Here is a 20,430-nt window from a genome sequence, read left to right as displayed (position 1 = left end):
TCTTCTTTCGTATTTTATTTTAATTAGTTTTCGTTTATTAAAGGAAGTTACATAAACGCCCTCGAAAACAAGGGCTCTTATTTCGTAATCGAAGGGCATCAATCAATGTTTTGAATCTTTGATGCTCTCATCATCTTCCTAAATCGTTGGTTTAGGGTCTAAATTGGTATTCAATGTCTCATTTTCATAATTATAAGAGTGATTAATAAAATGAATCTAAAATGAATCCAAATGTTTGATTGATAATCAGTATGAATTAAAGATGATAATCAAGTAAAAGATGACTAATAACAAAATCTTGCGTCTTACACATAAGTTATAGTATAATTTTTACACGATTAATATTTTTGTAATCGAGATATTACATTACATAAATATATTTCACATTTAAAACATCTATAGGTACAAATATAGCTTCGAAATAAACAAAACATGTAAGGTAATTTAGGTTTAAAAATTAGGTACAATAATACGTAAATAAATAAAAAGTTAAAAGCATGATGAACTGGAACAAAATTGTCAAAGATCCAAGTTTGACCATTTGGTGCGAAAACTTCTTTTTTGACATTGATGAAAGTAAAAAGCATTTATGTTTCCTTGGTCTTGGCTTTTTAATGTTCGTCTATTTTATAACTAAGTTTTAGCCTTAAAATGTCTTTAATTATTACCTAATAGTGTAGCTTTACTTATTGTGTTTGTTTTTTTTCTTTATATTTTTTTTTCTGGAATATCAATGATGATAATGATAGCAGACTAGCAGTACTAGCATTTGCAGAAGACAACAACAAAATATTAATAAACTTTTCTTTTTGTTCAATTATGCATGGGACATACATACTTTTGGCGGTATGGATTATATTGTGGATATTATCCTGAGGCTCAATAATTTCATATGTTAATATACGTATTCTTCAATCGCAGCAGCCAATTTAAATGCTCATGTACATCAGGTTTTAGCTGCGTATTTCACTATACCAAGTTGTTAAGATTATAGTTACTTTAGTTTTAAACGTGAATGAATCTTTGCATGATAGTAAATTATTGTCATTTAAAAAAATTATTCCAATCAAATAATTCACGAAAATGACGATACATGAAACTGAAGGGAAAAGTTAACTACAATTAAGGGCAACTCCAATGTAATAATCCATTTTTTCCTTCTAAATCGAGTAAAAGTAAAAATTGAGTAAAAATGCTCTTAACCCTACTCTATTTTTCACTCTATAACAAACAAAAAATATATTACTACATTTATGGAGTAAACTGTATTATGTAGTGAGATTTGAAGTTGGGTTGGAACAATCCTTACTCTATTTTCACTTTTATTCTATTTTAGATGAAAAAATAAAATGAGGTTGAAGATGCCGAAGAAAGCTAATAACAATTAGGCGCGAATGATCACTACAAGAAAACAGCGGCATACTGAGGGAAAAAATCGTCGGTATGTCGTCGGAATAACGCTATTCCGACGACATACCGACGAAAAAAGTCCTCGGAAATAACTCCTCGGAAATTCATCTTTCCTCGGAAATCCCTCGGAAATTTCCGACGGAATTCCGAGGAAACCCTATTTCCTCGGAATTTCCGAGGACCACAAGTTCGTCGGAAATACCTCGGAATATTCCGAGGAAGATGTCGTCGGAATATTCCGAGGGATAAACTTCCTCGGAATATTTCCAAAATTAAAAAAAAAATTATAAATTTAGTTTTTTAAATTGAAATTCGAAAATATAAAATTAAAATTGAAATAGAAAACATATTTAAAATACAAAAATAATAAAATAGTTTTTAAAAATAAAAAATGTTTTATAAATACAAAATTAGTTTTAATAAATATGAAATCATCTTTTTATAAATACAAAATAGTTTTTATAAATACAAAAAACTAATAAAATAGTGTTTATAAATCAAAAAATGTTTTATAAATACAAAATTAGTTTTATAAATATAAATATTTTTATAGATATGAAATCATCTTTTTATAAATACAAAATAGTTTTTATAGATACAAAAAATAATAAAATAGTGTTTATAAATCAAAAAAAATATTTTATAAATACAAAATTAATTTCAAAATATGAAATCATCTTTTATAAATCCAAAAAACAAATTTATATACAAAGAACGGTTTGTATATTTAAAAATAGTTTTTATAAATACAAAAATAAAAAAAATAGTGTTTATAAATCAAAAAATGTTTTATAAATACAAAATTAGTTTTAATAAATATAAATATTTTTATAAATATGAAATCATCTTTTATAAATCCAAAAATCGAATTTATATACAAAAAACGTTTTGTAAAATCGAATTTATATAGAAAAAACGTTTTGTAAATAAAAAATAATGAACAATTTATAAAAAAAAGTTCTAAATCAATTCAACACAACCAAATCACAATTCTAAACCTATTACACAACAAATCACAATCCTACCCAATCACCCTAACAAAAATCTATCAAAAACCTTCTAAAATCATCAAATCTACTTAAAAACCTAACAAATAGGACCTAAAGAGTGGGATAGGGTCCTTACATGATTTGTAAGAGAATGGAAAGGATTCGCCGGAGAGATCGTCGCGAGAGAAGGTGGAGAACGCCGGAAGGAGAGAGAGATCGCCGGAGAGGAAGAAGAGAGAAATGGGGAAGAAGATGCGTTTCGAGTTTATAAAACCTTGGGTCCGACGGATATTTTCCGTCGGAATTCCCTCAGTATTTTCAATTTCAATTTTCGCGAAATATTTGGCGGCTTGTTTGCCCGGTTAAATGAAAATATTCCGAGGAAATTCCGACGGCCACTTAAATATCCGTCGGAATTTCCTCGGAATATTTTCATTAATTCGAGGAAAAAGAATATCCTGTGCATGTATTTCTATTAATTTATATTGTTCCTCGGAATTTTCTCAGAATATTCCGAGGAAGTACTGAGGAAATACCGAGGAACTAGTGTTTGGGGTTTCAAAACATCAATTTTTTTTGCCGTATTTCATTTCTTATACAATTGTAATGCATACCATTGAGGATTCTTTGTATAGATGAGCATAAACCATGAAATAACAAATTTCAAAACGAATTGTAAGTATTCCCTTTACCGTTCATTAAAGTGTATAAGTGTTTCTCTTAGGTTGTGGGGATTTCGTTCATACAATCGGAAAAGTGTTTATTATAGGGTAAGGAACAAAATTTTGACTTCATAATGAACGTAAGACACTTAATAAGGGTTATATAGGTGTTATTCAAACCGCAAAACGTTGTTTTCGGTTTAAAAACCCTATTTCCTCGGAATTTCCTCGGAATATTCCGAGGGAATTCCGAGGAAACCCTTTTCTTCCTCGGAATTCCGTCGAAATTTTCCGAGGAAATTCCGAGGAACTAGTGTTTGGGGTTTCAAAACGTCAATTTTTTTTAAACAAATCGATCGATGGATATATGTCCAAAAACGCATCGATCGATCACTAAGATGGACCAAAGCGTAACAATGTGATCGATCGATGAGATTATCCCATCGATCGATCGAGGATATCAAGTGTTCCTCGGAATTTCCTCGGAATATTCCGAGGAAATTCCGAGGAACTAGTGTTTGGGGTTTCAAAATCTCGAATGTTTTTTTATAAACGGATCGATCGATGGATTTATGTCCAAAAACGCATCGATCGATCACTAAGATGGACCAAAGCGTAACAATGTGATCGATCGATGGGTATATGTCCAAAAACGCATCGATCGATCACTAGTTCGTCGGAATTTCCTCGGAATTTTGTAAAATCCCTATAATATTTCCTCGGAATTCATCGGTTTTTTTCGAGGAACACATTTTTCCTCGGAATTTCCTCGGAATATTCTGACGGATTTATATTTCCTCGGAATTCCGTCGGTATATTCCGAGGAAATTCCTCAAGAAATTCCGAGGATTTCATTTTCCGTCGGAATGTCCGTCAGAATACCGCTATTTTCTTGTAGTGGATAGTGAAAATTATAAAATAAATGTGTTTTTTTTTTATAAAAAGAAGTTATTTTTCTTAGGTAACAGCTGAGCTAACCGTTGGCAAAAGAAAAGAGAAAAATAATCGGTGACCCCTTCATATTATCTTCATGCATATACTTGCATCCCATGCAACTTTTTCTATATTTCAAATTTTGATTTTTGTTAACCTCGCTTAATTACAATCCTACATACAAATTTTTTTATTTTTAAAAAATATATATAAATTCTCAATATAAAACTGATATTTGATAACTTGAAGAATCTCACAAATCAAAACCATACTAATTTATTTTTTATGTATATATAATGTTTGACATAAATAAACTATTAGGAAAAAAATGATATATTTTTATCAAGTTTAAATTTAAATTGTGACATTGCAACAACATTAATACTCCTACAAAATTGTTGAGCCATTTATGAAGTTTAGACCGTATTACGAGTGGAACAAAACAAAAAACATGAAATGATTTTATTTTATTTTGGCAACAACATGAATTGATAATACTGTTGAACTCAGTATAATATGATGGAAATGTGAAGAAGATAGACCGGTGAGTTGGCAGTCGGTGTAAATGGACCGAAGATGGGCTGGTCAAAGCTACAAACTTATTTTAGTCAACTATAATTCAGCGACCTCTTATTTAGCCTCTCTGTCTTTGTTGTTTTTTTAATTGAGGAAACATTATTAAATATAGTGATCGTTTCTGCTGTTGTCGAATGTAAACCCCCTACAGTGAACTCACGGCTATGATGTTGACAATTGTTGGTTCTCGCATTCAAATGGCTCTCGATTAAACGGCTTGAAACATACGCCCAACATGACCCTTGTTTGCGACCCGCGGATAGTGTGCTTCCCATAGATCTATACAATATTTTCTGTGGAATACAAGTGTACAACAGAAAGAGAAAGAGTACATGACCCAGGTCGAAAGACAAAGACTGCTCTTGTTCAGCAGATGTGCTGGGGTTGTCTATGTCAAGATACTATAGAAGTTATGAAAGGAGTTCTTATCGTATATCTTTCCTGGAGACAGAGTACATATACAAGTATACAACGATAAACCTAATTACAAACTAATGGGTCATTATATGGGTCTCGGAGGCCCAATACCCCCGCTCAAGGTGGAGTGTGGAGGTCACAAACACCCAACTTGAACAGAAATTCTTGAAACTCCTTCCGTCCTAAAGCCTTCGTCATGATGTCTGCGAGCTGAGACTTGCTGGAAACGTGTTTCGTGGCTATGACTCCACGAATGATCTCATCACGAATGAAATGGCAATCCATACCGACTTGTTTCGTACGAGCATGATAAACCAGGTTTGCTGCAAGTTTGATCGCAGAGAGACTATCAGAGTGCAGAATGACAGGAGCAGAACAGTCGATACCAAACGCTGGAAGTAGATCGCGTATCCAAAGTTTTTCACAGACCGTGTCAGCCATAGCTCGATATTCGGCTTCAGCTGAAGAACGGGAGACTTTATCTTGTTTAGTCGTTTTCCAGGACAAAGGCGAACCACCCAACTGGATGAACCAGCCAGTGAGTGATCGTCGGGTGACAGGGCAAGCACCCCAATCTGCATCGCACCAGGCTGTGAGTTTAAGTTCTGTGTTAGCATGAAGAAGAATGCCTTGACCGGGACTGTTTTTCAAGTACCGCACTACACGCAATGCTGCTTCCCAGTGATCCGCCATTGGATTACTCATGAATTGTGAGAGTATGTTGATGGCATAAGAGAGTTCTGGACGTGTAGTACTGAGATATATCAGCTTTCCGACAAGGTGACGATAGGAAGTAGGATTACCGAGAGGCGGGTCTGTCACACGAGCTAGGGGGTGGTTTTGCTCAAGAGGAAAAGCAACTGGCTTGACTCCCAGCAGGCTTGTCTCAGCAATGATATCTAGGGCGTACTTGCGTTGGCAAAGATACATCCCAGAAGGATTTCTAGCAACCTCAATTCCCAAAAAATAACGTAGAACTCCAAGATCTTTCATATGGAAACAGGAGCTGAGATAGTTTTTAAATTCAAAAATCACTGAAACTGAGTTACCCGTGATTATCAAATCGTCGACGTATACAAGAACCTGAAGCGTAGTAGATTCCGTGCGGTAGACGAAGAGGGAGTGGTCAGAGGTGTTCTGCTTGAATCCATAATCGCATAGAGCTGATGTTAACTTTGCAAACCAGCAATGCGGAGCTTGCTTCAAGCCATAGAGAGACTTGTGTAGTCTACACACCTTAGATTTGTCATCAGTTCTGAAGCCCGGAGGTAGTTGCATGTATACTTCTTCATCCAGATCACCATGGAGAAATGCATTGTGGACATCTATTTGATGGACTTCCCAATCATAAGAGACTACTTGCTGAAGGAATGCTCGTATGGTGACCATCTTAGCAACCAGAGCGAAAGTTTCGTTGTAGTCAACGCCTTGTGTCTGGTTGTTTCCAAGCACGACAAGTCTCGCTTTGTAACGTGAAAGAGTGCCATCGGCGTTGAATTTAAGTTTGAAAACCCATTTACAGCCTAGAGCAGTCTTCCCTGGTGGTAGTGTCTCTACTGTCCATGTACCATTTTCTTCACAAGCTGTAATTTCATCTGTCACTGCGAGTCTCCAATTTTCATCAACAAACGCGACCTTGTAGCTAGTAAGTTCATTTGCAGAAGTGATTGCTAGAAGGTACGCTTGATAAGTACTTGAAAATTGAGAACTAGAGACATAGTTATCCAAAGGATATGGAGTTGCAGAGGGATACGGCGAGTGTAGTAAAGTTGTGACAAAATCAGCCAGTTTCGTGGGAGCTTTCCTTGAACGGTGACCTCGACCTAGAATCTCAATCGCTGGTGGGGCAGCATTCAGGTGAGAGCCAGTATCTCCAACAACAGATGGCGTCAAAACCGGTAAAATTTCTACTGGTGTAGTAATGACTTGTGGCTGAGGTAGAAACGCTTCATCAGTTGTAGTTTCAACTGCAGGAACTTCAGTAGTTTCATAAACAGGAGCAATAACCGAAGGTGTCTCAGTAGTTGCAACCACATGAATTTCAGTACGAGGGTTGAGAATCGTAGTTGTGTAAGCACTCAACTGTCCATCTGAATCATCGATATCCTGAGACAAATAAGGCGAGGGATCAGATACAGGAGCAGGCGAGGGAGGAGGTTCGATAAGAGGATATGGAAATTCTGATTCGTTGAAAATAACATCACGAGAAACTGTGACGATGCCTGTGTCGAGATTGTAAACTCTCCACCCCTTTTTGCTAAACGGATAGCCTATGAAGACCGAGCGATGTCCACGAGCTTCAAACTTATCGCCGCCGTGTTTCTGGTTGTGTACGTAACGTAGACAATCGAATACTCGCAGGTGAGCCAGAGGAGGAGGTCTGTTGTAAACGAGTTCGTAAGGGCTCTTTCCACCGAGAAGCTTAGTAGGAGTTATGTTGATTAAATAACCAGCAGCGAGAGCACAGTAACCCCAGAACTCAACAGGTAGATTAGCTTGGAAACGTAAAGCTCTAGCTGTGTTGAGAATGTGGCGATGTTTCCGTTCTACTCTCCCATTCTGTTGTGGAGTCCCAACACATGACGTCTCATGAACTATGCCATTCTCTGCAAAATAAGCAGTGAGACAAGTTAACTCAGAGCCATTGTCACTTCGTATCGTTTTGACACGAGTAGAGAATTGTCTTTCCACCAGTGCTAAAAAATTCTTAAGATGAGTAGGAGTTTCTTTCTTATTCGGCAGCAAATATATCCAGACAGAACGAGAGTAATCATCAAGAATCGTGAGAAAATAAGTCGAGCCACATAAAGACTGAGTGCGATACGGAGCCCAGAGATCGCAATGAATTAACTCAAATGCAGTACTTGTCTTATTAAAACTTGATGGAAAAGAGTCACGTGTTTGCTTCGCACGTATACAAATATCGCAAGTTTTGGAATCAAAAACTGAACTACTCAAATCAGAAATCTTCAGCATTTCCAAAGCTTTAGAAGAAGGGTGGCCCAACCGACGATGCCAACATCTGCAGATGTATTAGAGACTCCTCGAATCGCAGCTACAACCTCCATTCCTCTAGAGAAATACAGCCCATTCTGCTGCCTACCCACTCCAATCAGCATCAACGTGATGCGATCCTGAACAAGACACAACTTATCAGTAAGTTGAAACAGACAACCACTGTCTCTTGTAAGCTGAGAGACTGAAATCAGATGACAGTGAAGACCATCCACGAAATAGACATCACTAAGTGTAATAAAAGAACCCAACTGAACACGACCAGACTTGGTCGAAGTAGTAAAGCATCCGTCAGGTAGTTTTATAAGAACTGGTTGCATATCAGAAATATCCATCAAAAAATCTAATGATCCAGTCATGTGATTTGTAGCTCCAGAATCAACGATCCAAGATTCAAGAAATAGCTTACCCGAAAATCGATCAACAGGATTCTTGTTGCGTTCATCCAACATATGAACCAAAGTTTTCCACTGAGCGTCGTTTAACCCACTGAGGCCGACGCGATCTGCTGCAGTTAAGGCCGTCGTCGGTGTCGAAGAAATAGCAACATTGTTGACGCGAGCTGAAGCAACATGTTTCCCTTTGACAGAGTTTGTAGGCATGTTACGCGTCCCTCTGTTTGAGTTACTTACAATGGTACGAGAAGAGTTATTTCCTTGGCGTTGTCGTTGCTTTTCTTCCCACCACTCTGGATAACCAATCAACCGAAAACAGTTTTCAGCAACATGTTCGGTGCGACCGCAGTTAGTGCACTGACCCGAAGTCACTCGGTTCTCAGCTTGTTGAAACTGAGGTCGTGCGTTTGTCTGAACAGAGAAACTTGCTCCGTCGACACGATCAGCATTTATGCGCCCTAGCTGTTTTGATTCCTCGTCTTGGGTTAGCGCATTATACGTTTCATCAAGAGACGGCAGTGGAACCCAAGAAAGCAGAGCCGATTTGATAGCCCCGTACTCTGTTTCATCAAGTCCCATGAGAAATTGATGAAGCTTATCCTCCTCTCTTTCTTTTCTTACTTCTTCCATTATCTTGGCTTGCTGGTAGTCAGCCATGCTTCTCCACAACTGTGTCAGCTTCCCGTAGTATGTCTCTATGGCAAGACCTTTCTGACGACATGTGGCCAATTCGGTTTTGAGTCTCTGCACTCGCTGACCATTCTTGACGCCAAACCGTCTCTGAATGTGGGTCCACAACTCGTGCGCATCATCAATGTGAGACATCGAAGTGGAGATTTTCTCATCGATAGTCAGTTTCATCCATGAAACAACCAGTGCATTATTTGCAATCCAATCTTCATAATCAGGTGAACTCTCATCAGGAAGTGGTATGGATTCGTCGGCGAATCCAAACTTCTTTCTTGCTTTCAAGGCCAATCGCAGATTTGTGTTCCACTCGTCGTAGTTAGGTCCACGTAACAACGACTTTGAAATTAGCGTACCAGGATTGTCTCCAGAGGTCAAGTCGTATGGTGATATTGTATGACGTCGCTGAGGAGGCACAATGGTCGTCTCTGAATTCACGTCACTCATGATTTCGTTTTAGAGAAAAATATGATCGCACAGCGGATTTGAGATCACAGAATCGCAACAGCAACCTTGAGCCTTGAGAAGTGAAGTTACCGCTCTGATACCATGTCAAGATCCTATAGAAGTTATGAAAGGAGTTCTTATCGTATATCTTTCCTGGAGGCAGAGTACATATACATGTATACAACGATAAACCTAATTACAGACTAATGGGTCATTATATGGGCCTCGGAGGCCCAATAGTCTAATTGTAGGACCAAAGAAATATAGTGTTGTGTGGTATAGGCGATAATGAAGTGATCATATTGTTTGGGTACAATATATCTCTAATTTGATTTTGTGCTATTATGTCTGGAATACCGTGTTGCAATGCTAAGGCTCAACACGCTCGGACCAAAGACATAGCTGCCAGAACTCGAAATGTCTGTGTGTTCTGATAATGAGATGAGCATTGAATGTTTTGTCCGTTTTATTTTGGTGGATGGGTTGTTTGCGCGTTAAATTGTTACGACAAGTGACTCACAAACTCAGCTACCAAATTGGGCATCTCACAAATTTATTTTTCTTGAATAATCTTAAGTCTCATTTATCCCCAATGGGCTATATGTGCCATATGTTACAAGCCTGTGAGGTATCTACATTATATATGTAAATCTAGCCCAAACCCAACCGAGACTTCTCGGAGATCGCAAACTATCCACACTAACGTAAACTAACAAAAGGAGTGATCTACAACACCACACAGTACAAACTGCACAATACCGTGATCCATTTCCGTACTAACTACTAAAACGATAGTAACGTTTTGTGGTCACTTGTCAAAATATTTATGACAAAAAAGTTAATACATTGTTGACCAGTCACCCACTTGTGTGTTCAATTTAATACAGTAAGATCTACCTAATAGTATCATTTTTACATCATGGTCGTACCAAATTGACTATCTGACTTCTTTTCATATGATATGATGTTCCCTTGCTTATAATAAACTCTTGACCAGATCGACCATTACGTACATTCAGTGGCGGATCTAAGCAAGTTTATAGTTGGGACTACTCGGGAGCACTATCATAGAAATATAGAATTGAACTAGTTGGGAACTACTAAAACGATAGTAACGTTTTGTGGTCACTTGTCAAAATATTTATGACAAAAAAGTTAATACATTGTTGACCAGTCACCCACTTGTGTGTTCAATTTAATACAGTAAGATCTACCTAATAGTATCATTTTTACATCATGGTCGTACCAAATTGACTATCTGACTTCTTTTCATATGATATGTTCCCTTGCTTATAATAAACTCTTGACCAGATCGACCATTACGTACATTCAGTGGCGGATCTAAGCAAGTTTATAGTTGGGACTACTCGGGAGCACTATCATAGAAATATAGAATTGAACTAGTTGGGGGCACTGTTAAGCTTTGAGTCCATTAGAAGTAATTATTATAGGATTAGTTAATCACGTGACTCCATTGCTAAGAACGTACGTTCGCCACTGCGTACATTGACCTACGGATCCACCGACCTTCAGAAGAATCGTCAGTGTTAACAATAACACAATAAACAACCACAAAGGAGATGTTTAGAATCGTTAATAAAAAAAAAGTGTTTTAGAGTCAAAAGTATATTGATAAGGTGTTTAAGTATAGACACGAATACAAATTTATAATAATATAAAGGAAATTTTTTTTATTAATAACACTCGAAGATATTACGAAGGATTCAAGAGACTCTTTACTTACTTCACTCAACTCACTTGGATTACAACACATTCAAAGTCTATTTATTTATAGTACAAAGATTAAAAAATATTCCTTAGATATTATATATCCAATACACACCACACATAGTTACCTAATATTTTCCCTAATATATAATAAACTTAGTTGACATATTATTATCATTTTCATAGATAATATTTATTATTTGTTAAATACGTGAAATTGATGTTGAATAATTAAATAGTTGAAGTGTTCCATCCAATTACTAGCTTTTATAAGATTTTTAAAAATATATTTTGAATTGCACCTTCATTATAAGGCTTTTTAAATAGTGGTAAATACGAATCGCAAAATAATGTAAGACAAATAGCAGGATTATAAAGTTTTTTCATATTAACTTGTATATGCTATTATTTTTATTTGTGATTTACTCGAAAGGAATTTGAAAATCGACTAATCGTAAGTTTTTTATTTTTCTAATCATACAGTTAACAATATTAAAATTTGATTAATCGTACATTCATCAAAAAAATATTCTCCGTATTAATTTTTTTTATTTTTAAAAATCTTCACAAATATTAATAAAAAAATTTAAAGCATATTTTATCGATTATTTAGTTTTATTTTGAATTTTTTTTTCCAATAAAGCTTTACTATTCATATTTTAAGAATTTAATATATGTTTTAGTTTTTAAACAATGTACATTCATTAAAGTCTAAAACATTAATCTTGCAAATATAAAATCTAAAATCTAAACATCAATCTTAATATAGTACCAGTATAATATTCTACCTTGTTACATCATCCACGTGGCAGAGGCCTGACCCGCCTGACATCACTAGTTTAACTTAAGGTAGTGAATGGCGACTGTTCAAATGCGGAATTCCCTGCGGTATTTGCAATAACGCTTTTACTTCACCAATCATAGGTCGTGTACGCGGTGCGTAATTGTAATGATGTGTGCGTTATTGAAAATGTCACCATTCAAACAAATCTTTACGTAACTAAGCGGAATTCATACAATAACGCCTATTTCAAAAAAACAAGGGAATAATTTGTTCTTTGGTCTATTTTCTTAACGTGCTATTTCCCCACGAGAATTATCATATAACATCAAATATCTACGGAACTATGACCTCGTGCTATATACACATGAAATAAATATTGCAAACGTATTTCTCCCTAAATTAAAAGTTACAATCTTATTTCTCTCTGAACCGTTAGTTTGAAACTTAATTACACATAGATCATAATTTTAATCTGGTTTAATTTTTAATTTTTTTAGTTAAAAGATATGGTTTAATTAAAATTGGGTTTTTGTTGGGTTAAATTGGTTTATATTATTTGGAATATTTATTTCATGTGTATATAACACGAGGTCATAATTCGGTGGACATCTAATGCTATATGATAAATAGCACGTCGACCCATTTTCTTCCAATACCGCACGTAAACTTGTCTCTCCATCAATATCAAATAAGGTGCGGGCCATGTGCGTTTTTCCATTTAGTTATTATTTATCATTATTATTAAAAACAAGACATATATTAGCTCATTGATTGTGTTTCAAAATAATATATTAATTAATGTTTAATTCTATGGAAAGATAAAATTGGTTAATCCAAATAGTAAAAATAAATTTTTATAAAATGAGATATATACTAAAATTGTTTACGTATTTTGAAATAAAAAACATCTCAACTAAATTAGAAAAGAATAAATATTTGAAAATAGCCCAACTAGAATTGTTCACATTTTATTTAAAATATATTTATATAAATTTGCATTTTTATATCAAATAAATTTTAGTAATTAAGATTATAATAAATTAAGAAATATGTATAAGTTCAATTTTTTTCTTTCAAATAAATTTAATATTACAATTATATAAAAATAACTTTAATTTTTAATTATATTATAGTTCTCAACATTATTTTTTATCATAACGCATTATATTTTCTATCAAAACCGCACTATTTTTTTAGTAAAACTGCACTTATCTCACATAACGCACGAACCGTAGTTATACAGTACTGCACTAATTTTCTAGTAAAACCGCACTTATCCCACGTACCGCACAAACCGAAATTGTACCGTACCGCACTTTAATTATGCACTGTTTATATTATCAAATCTGCCGTCATCATTCGGAACCTAAGATTTGTTTCACTGGCGTCAGACTTTAAACGACCGTTTTTGGCAAGGTTGGCCTTGGCCCCAACGTAATTTGATAAAAAAACAGCTTCAAATTAATCACAGCCGTTGGAGCCACATGAAACGTGTTTAGTTGTCTTTAGACTCTTTACATGGACGTACACGGAAATTACGGAATCCAGCAAAATAGTGTTCATAAGCGCGAAAATAATATGTTTTTTTAACTAAAAAAAATGTTTATACGCCAAACTTCGTATTGATTATCTAAATTACCTCAACTATGTACCATGCTTTAATTAAGAATTTCAAAATTATAATATTTTTAAAAAAGTAAACTAAAATGAAAATTAGTGCTTTTGAACGAAAGACGGTTATAAATAGATGAATACCTATCAGCGAAAGTATAAGCTAAGACAATGAAATTTTGTTTGTTGGTTAAAAATTAATACTTTGGTAACAATGACAATGGTACATAGTTGAGTACTTGTAGCAAACAAGTGACAATGACTCATGTTTTTTGATTGAGTACTTGTAGCAAACAAGTGGGTATCAATTGGTGTAGAAGAAGCATGACACATAACATACGCGTAGTTCGTATAAAAACTATGATAATTGTAGTAGCTAACAACAGCAAAAATAACTAAGCAAAGAATTAAGGTAAGAATTTTTTAAAATACGAGTTAGTAAATACTCCAGTGATTATTAACATTGACATCGTTTTACGGTTTTCCTTCACAAGAACGATGCTCTCCAAGAAATTGCTCATGGCTTCACAAAAACAACACATTCATCGAGTTTAATAGTATTTATCTTTTCTTCTTTTGGGACGACGATCTATTTCTCCCCTGAAAAGTACAATGATCTATTTCCCCCCTGAAAAGTACAATATCATATATCACTTTGTACATACAGACTTTCAACTCTGTTCGATTTCCACACAGATTGAAAATTTGAATCTTATTTCCCTTCATATCAAAAAGTTCACTTTTCCCCAAATAATTGAAGTTATATACCAAAACACACATAGACTTGCTTTACAATCGGTTAATGTTTGTTATTAAACCATAACCTATTGCTTCTCAACCGAAAATTGTGATAAACCAAAATTATCTATTAAAGATCCGATAAGACCCGATATATATCTCATTATAACCCAAATGTTAGTAGTTTAACCCGAGTACAAAATCTCAAATGCTTTTTCATTGGGTTAAATCAATAACATTTTGGGGTATAAACGGGTTTAAATCGGATTCTCATCTTATCTTAAATGGATAATTTCGGTTTGATCACGATTTATGTTGGGCAACAACATGTTATAGTTAAATAATAAACAATAAACCGATTTTAAACCAAGTTGATGTGTTTTTCAGTGTATAACTTCAATTATATGTGGAAATAAAGCGCATACTTTTTGATTTGGGGGAGAAATAAGAGATCAATGTGTGGAAATAAAGCGGAGTCAAAAGAAATAGATCGTCAACCTTTCTTAGTAGAGATTATTGGTCGTTGTATTTTAATGGATTTGAAAATCCAAATTAAATCTAGTGTTATTGGTTCTATGATAATCTGTATTAAAATTATGTGTTATTGATTTAATAATTTATAAATTCTATAGCAAATCAAGTGTTATTCAATCGCACGGATTTACTAATATATTTGATTTTATAATTTATTTGAATGAATTTGTTTAGATTTTTTAGTTAAAAATACAAAAATTCAAATTCGAGGGAAAACCTCCGGATTTGCATATTTTACTTGGATTTATAAATAATATATAAATTTCTAAATCAATCAAAATATATAAACCAATAAAATCAAAGTTAAATATTTATCTTTTAAACAGAATAATTTAAAATGGCAAGTTGAGATTTTCAACTTGTTTTGTTTTTCTCTGAACAGAAGCAAATGATATCGTCAGAGAATGATTGGTAATTATAGTAACGCCTCAAAAATTTAGACAATTCAATACTTAAAAAATCATTACCATATTGTATAATCTAATCTAATCTAAAATTATTAAATATAAATTTTATTTTAATCATTAAGACACTCATAAGTGATAGTAAAGCATATACACCTTCAATATATGACTTATTCTTGGTCCACCCCTAGAGTGAATCTCTAAGTTCACCAACCAATAGAATTGTGTTATTTCATATTCGATATCTTTTAAAAAAAGAAATAAAATATTGTCAAATTATATTATCTTTTTAAAATTAAAAAGTAAAAAGAAATAAATAAAAAATAGTAATAATTACAAAAAAAATATTTTTAACGTCGTCAGCAAAACATTAAACCCTAAATCCTAATCTCTAAACCCTAAATCCTAAACCCTAAACCCTAGGGTAAACACTAAACTCTAGGATAAATCTTAAACTCTAAGATAAATCTTAAAATCTAAATCAAAATCACTAAACACTAAAACACTCAAGGGTTTAGGGTTTAGGATTTAGGGTTTAGAGTTTTAGGGTTTAGTGTTTTTATTTAGAGTTTAGGATTTATCCAAGGGTTTATGGTTTACCCAGTGGTTTAGAGTTTACCCAAGGGTTTAGAGTTTATCCAAGGTTCAGGGTTTACCCAAGGGTTTAGGTTTACCCAAGGGTTTAGGATTTAGGATTTAAGGTTTAGGGATTAGGATTTAGGGGGTTTAGGGTTTACCCAAGGGTTTAGAGTTTACTCAAGGGTTTAGGGTTTACCCAAGGGTTTAGGTTTACCCAAAGGTTTAAGGTTTAGGATTTAGAGTTTAAAGATTAGGATTTATGGTTTAGGGATTAGGATTTAGGATTTAGTATTTTGCTGACGACGTTAAAAATTTTTTTTTAATTTTTTTTTCTGTAGCTGCTTTTTTTTTACCTTTTAATTTTAAAAAGATAATATAATTTGACAATATTTTGTTTTCTTTTTTAAAAGATATCGAATATGAAATAACACAATCCTATTGGGTATGAATCTAGGGGTTCACCCTAGGGGGTGAACCCAAGAAATTGTGTTATTTCATATTCGATATCTTTTAAAAAAGGAAACAAAATATTGTCAAATTATATTATCTTTGTAAAATTAAAAGGTAAAAAGAAATAAATAAAAAATAGTAATAATTACAAAAAAAATATTTTTAACGTCGTCAGCAAAATATTAAACCCTAAACCCTAAATCCTAAACCCTAAACCCTTGGGTAAACCCTAAACTCTAGGATAAATCTTAAACTCTAAGATAAATCTTAAACTCTAAATCAAAATCACTAAACACTAAAACACTGAAGGGTTTAGGGTTTAGGATTTCGGGTTTAGAGTTTTAGGGTTTAGTGTTTTTATTTAGAGTTTAGGATTTATCCAAAGGTTTATGGTTTACCCAAGGGTTTAGAGTTTACCCAAGAGTTTAGAGTTTATCCAAGGGTTTAGGGTTTACCCAAGGGGTTAGGTTTACCCAAGGATTTAGGGTTTAGGATTTAGGGTTTAGAGATTAGGATTTAGGGAGTTTAGGGTTTACCCAAGGGTTTAGAGTTTATTCAAGGGTCTAGGGTTTACTCAAGGATTTAGGTTTACCCAAGGGTTTAAGGTTTAAGATTTAGGGTTTAGGGATTAGGATTTAGGGTTTAGGAATTAGGATTTAGGGTTTAGTGTTTTGCCGACGACGTTAAAAATATCTTTTTAATTTTTTTTTCTGTAGCTGCTATTTTTTTTTTAGCTTTTAATTTTAAAAAGATAATATAATTTGACAATATTTTGTTTCCTTTTTTAAAAGATATCGAATATGAAATAACACAATCCTATTGGGTGGTGAATCTAGAGGACCCAAGAAATTGTATTATTTCATATTCGATATCTTTTAAAAAAGGAAACAAAATATTGTCAAATTATATTATCTTTTTAAAATTAAAAGGTAAAAAGAAATAAATAAAAAATAGTAATAATTACAAAAAAAAAAATTTTAACGTCGTCAGCAAAACATTAAACCCTAAATCCTAATCCCTAAACCCTAAATCCTAAACCCTAAACTCTTGGGTAAACCCTAAACTCTAGGATAAATTTTAAACTCTAAGATATATCTTAAATTCTAAATCAAAATCATTAAACACTAAAACACTCAAGGGTTTATGGTTTAGGATTTAGGGTTTAGAGTTTTAGGGTTTAGCGTTTTTATTTAGAGTTTAGGATTTATCCAAGGGTTTATGGTTTACGCAAGAGTTTAGAGTTTATCCAATGGTTTAGAGTTTACCCAAGGGTTTAGAGTTTATCCAAGGGTTTAGGGTTTACCCAAGGGTTTAGGTTTACCCAAGGGTTTAGGGTTTAGGATTTAGGATCTAGGGGGTTTAGGATTTACCCAAGGGTTTAGAGTTTACTCAAGGGTTTAGGGTTTACCCAAAGGTTTAGGTTTACCTAAGATTTAAGGTTTAGGATTTAGGGTTTACGGATTAGGATTTGGGTTTAGAGATTAGGATTTACGGTTTAGTGTTTTGCTGACGACGACGTTAAAAATATTTTTTTAATTTTTTTTTCTGTAGCTGCTATGTTTTTTATCTTTTAATTTAAAAAATATATTATAATTTGACAATATTTTGTTTTCTTTTTTAAAAGATATCGAATATGAAATAACACAATTCTATTGGGCGGTGAATCTATAGGTTGGGGGACCCAAGAATAACTCTCAATATATAACGATAGAAACAGAGTAAATGCTATTTCGAGTAAATCCCTAAAATTCAGAGGAGAGAGAGAGAGACCATCTTCGTCTTCTTGAACAACAACATCTCTTAATTCACAAACCAGAGAGAACAAACGAATCAACAGGTGAGAAACTCGAAATCAAAGCGAGTCAGACTCGCCCAGATTCTCGGTTTCTCCACCTTCAAAAAAGATTCAAAGTTTTCTCCCTCCCCATGACGGATCTCAAAAGAGAAACATCCCTCCCGAAGGAGAGAAGCAGCCCACCACCACAAGCCCTAATCCTCGGCCGCTACGAAATGGGGAAGCTTCTCGGCCACGGAACCTTCGCGAAGGTCTACCTCGCTCGCAACGTGAAAACAAACGAGAGCGTGGCCATCAAAGCCATCGACAAGGAGAAAGTGCTCAAAGGCGGCTTGATCGCGCACATCAAACGCGAGATCTCCATCCTCCGCCGCGTCCGCCACCCCAGCATCGTCCAGCTCTTCGAGGTCATGGCCACGAAAGCCAAGATCTACTTCGTGATGGAGTACGTCCGCGGAGGCGAGCTTTTCAACAAGGTAGCCAAGGGACGTCTCAAGGAAGACGCCGCTCGCAGGTACTTCCAGCAGCTGATCTCCGCCGTCACGTTCTGCCACGCGCGCGGCGTCTACCACCGCGACCTCAAACCGGAGAATCTGTTGTTAGACGACAAGGGTAACCTTAAAGTCTCTGACTTTGGGCTCAGCGCGGTCTCTGATCAGATTCGACAAGACGGGCTTTTCCACACCTTCTGTGGGACCCCTGCTTACGTGGCGCCTGAGGTTTTAGCGAGGAGAGGGTACGATGCTGCCAAGGTTGATATCTGGTCTTGTGGTGTTGTGTTGTTTGTTCTGATGGCGGGTTACCTCCCGTTTCATGATAGGAACGTTATGGCTATGTATAAGAAGATTTACAGAGGCGAGTTCAGATGTCCGAGATGGTTCTCGCCGGAGCTCACGAGGTTGATGTCTCGTCTTCTCGAGACGGATCCGGAGAAACGGTTTACTTTCCTTGAGGTTATGGAGAACTCTTGGTTCAAGAAAGGGTTTAAGCATGTGAAATTCTATGTGGAAGATGATAAGCTTTGCAATGTTGATGATGATGACGATGAGTTGGAGATTGCTTCCGTGGAGTCTGGTCGGTCTTCTGCTGTGTCTGAATCCGAGATTGAGTGTTTGGAGCCTAGAAGGAAGGTTGTGGGGTTGCCTAGACCCGCGAGTTTGAATGCCTTCGATATTATATCGTTTTCGCAAGGTTTTGACTTGTCAGGGTTGTTTGATGATGATGGGGAAGGCTCTAGGTTTGTTTCAGGAGCTCCGGTTTCGAAGATCATATCGAAGTTGGAAGAGATTGCTAAAGTTGTGAGCTTTACCGTGAGGAAGAAGGATTGTAGGGTGAGTCTTGAAGGTTCAAGACAAGGAGTGAAAGGTCCATTGACGATTGCAGCGGAGATATTTGAGTTGACACCGTCGTTGGTTGTTGTGGAGGTGAAGAAGAAAGGAGGAGACAGAGCAGAGTATGAAGAGTTTTGCAACAACGAGTTGAAACCCATGTTGCAGAATCTGAGAGCTGATGATGTTGAAGAGCCTCTGACGGGTTTCAGCGGTTGATGATGAAACCGTGAATTCTCCACCGGTTTGTTTTTTGCCTTCTGACACTGAATAGATGATAAAAGGCCTTATGGGAGTTTTGGGTTTTGTTATCTGGTGGAGAGATTGTTAGAGAAATGGGATATGGTGTTATGTTTGTACTAACCTTTTTAGCAGTTTTGTTTCTTGTGTGTGGGAGCGTTGTAAACAGTTTCGCCATCAGATCTTTAATTGTATAAAACAATGAAATCAAATATTGAAACTTGCATAACCCTTTATCAAACCTTTATAAGTTTGTGTCTCTATCCTTACTTTATGTTTTTTTATCTGTTTGGAAATTAGCCTGTTGGTTCCCATACTGTTGCTTGTAAGATGTTGCTATTAGTCTTGTAATTGTTTGAACTTTTTAACGAAGAATTTGGTGCACAAAAAGAAAAGAAAAAACTTGCTCTCTTCTGGTCGAAGATACTCTTTATGTTATCTGATAATGTGTTTCTCTGTAATCATTTCTTCTGCTTTTGGTTTGTGGTTTGTTTGCTTAAAATGGGAATGAGCCAAAGAAAGAAGAATGTTCTTGTTCTTTTCTTTTTGGTTTATTCCTTGATGATTTTAATGGCGGAACATTCAGATAAAGAAGCTTTGCGTTAAGATTATATACTATTTGTGGGTAAAGAAATTGACAGGAACCATGTGAAGAAAGTTGGTTTTGTGTTGAAAGCAATTTGTATTGGCTTTGGCTTTTTTCCAGAA

At 35.0% G+C, this 20,430-nt stretch overlaps 1 protein-coding gene across 1 annotated transcript; it reads left to right on the top strand.

Annotated features, from left to right (window-relative positions):
* Positions 1-18,061: 18,061 nt before the first annotated feature.
* LOC125583780 (CBL-interacting serine/threonine-protein kinase 12-like) lies at positions 18,062-19,963 on the top strand. Its single transcript, XM_048751285.1, has one exon. It carries the CDS (start codon positions 18,286-18,288, stop codon positions 19,699-19,701), a length of 1,416 nt encoding a protein of 471 aa, XP_048607242.1. The 5' UTR covers positions 18,062-18,285; the 3' UTR covers positions 19,702-19,963.
* Positions 19,964-20,430: the final 467 nt, after the last annotated feature.

Source organism: Brassica napus, chromosome C3 (assembly GCF_020379485.1).
Source record: "Brassica napus cultivar Da-Ae chromosome C3, Da-Ae, whole genome shotgun sequence".
NCBI lineage: Eukaryota > Viridiplantae > Streptophyta > Magnoliopsida > Brassicales > Brassicaceae > Brassica > Brassica napus.
Note: the sequence above shows the minus strand (reverse complement) of the source record. Positions and strands in the feature narration are given on the sequence as shown.

Coding starts and splice junctions, on each gene's coding strand:
- LOC125583780 (XM_048751285.1), top strand. CDS start 18,286: ATGACGGATCTCAAAAGAGAAACATCCCTCCCGAAGGAGAGAAGCAGC.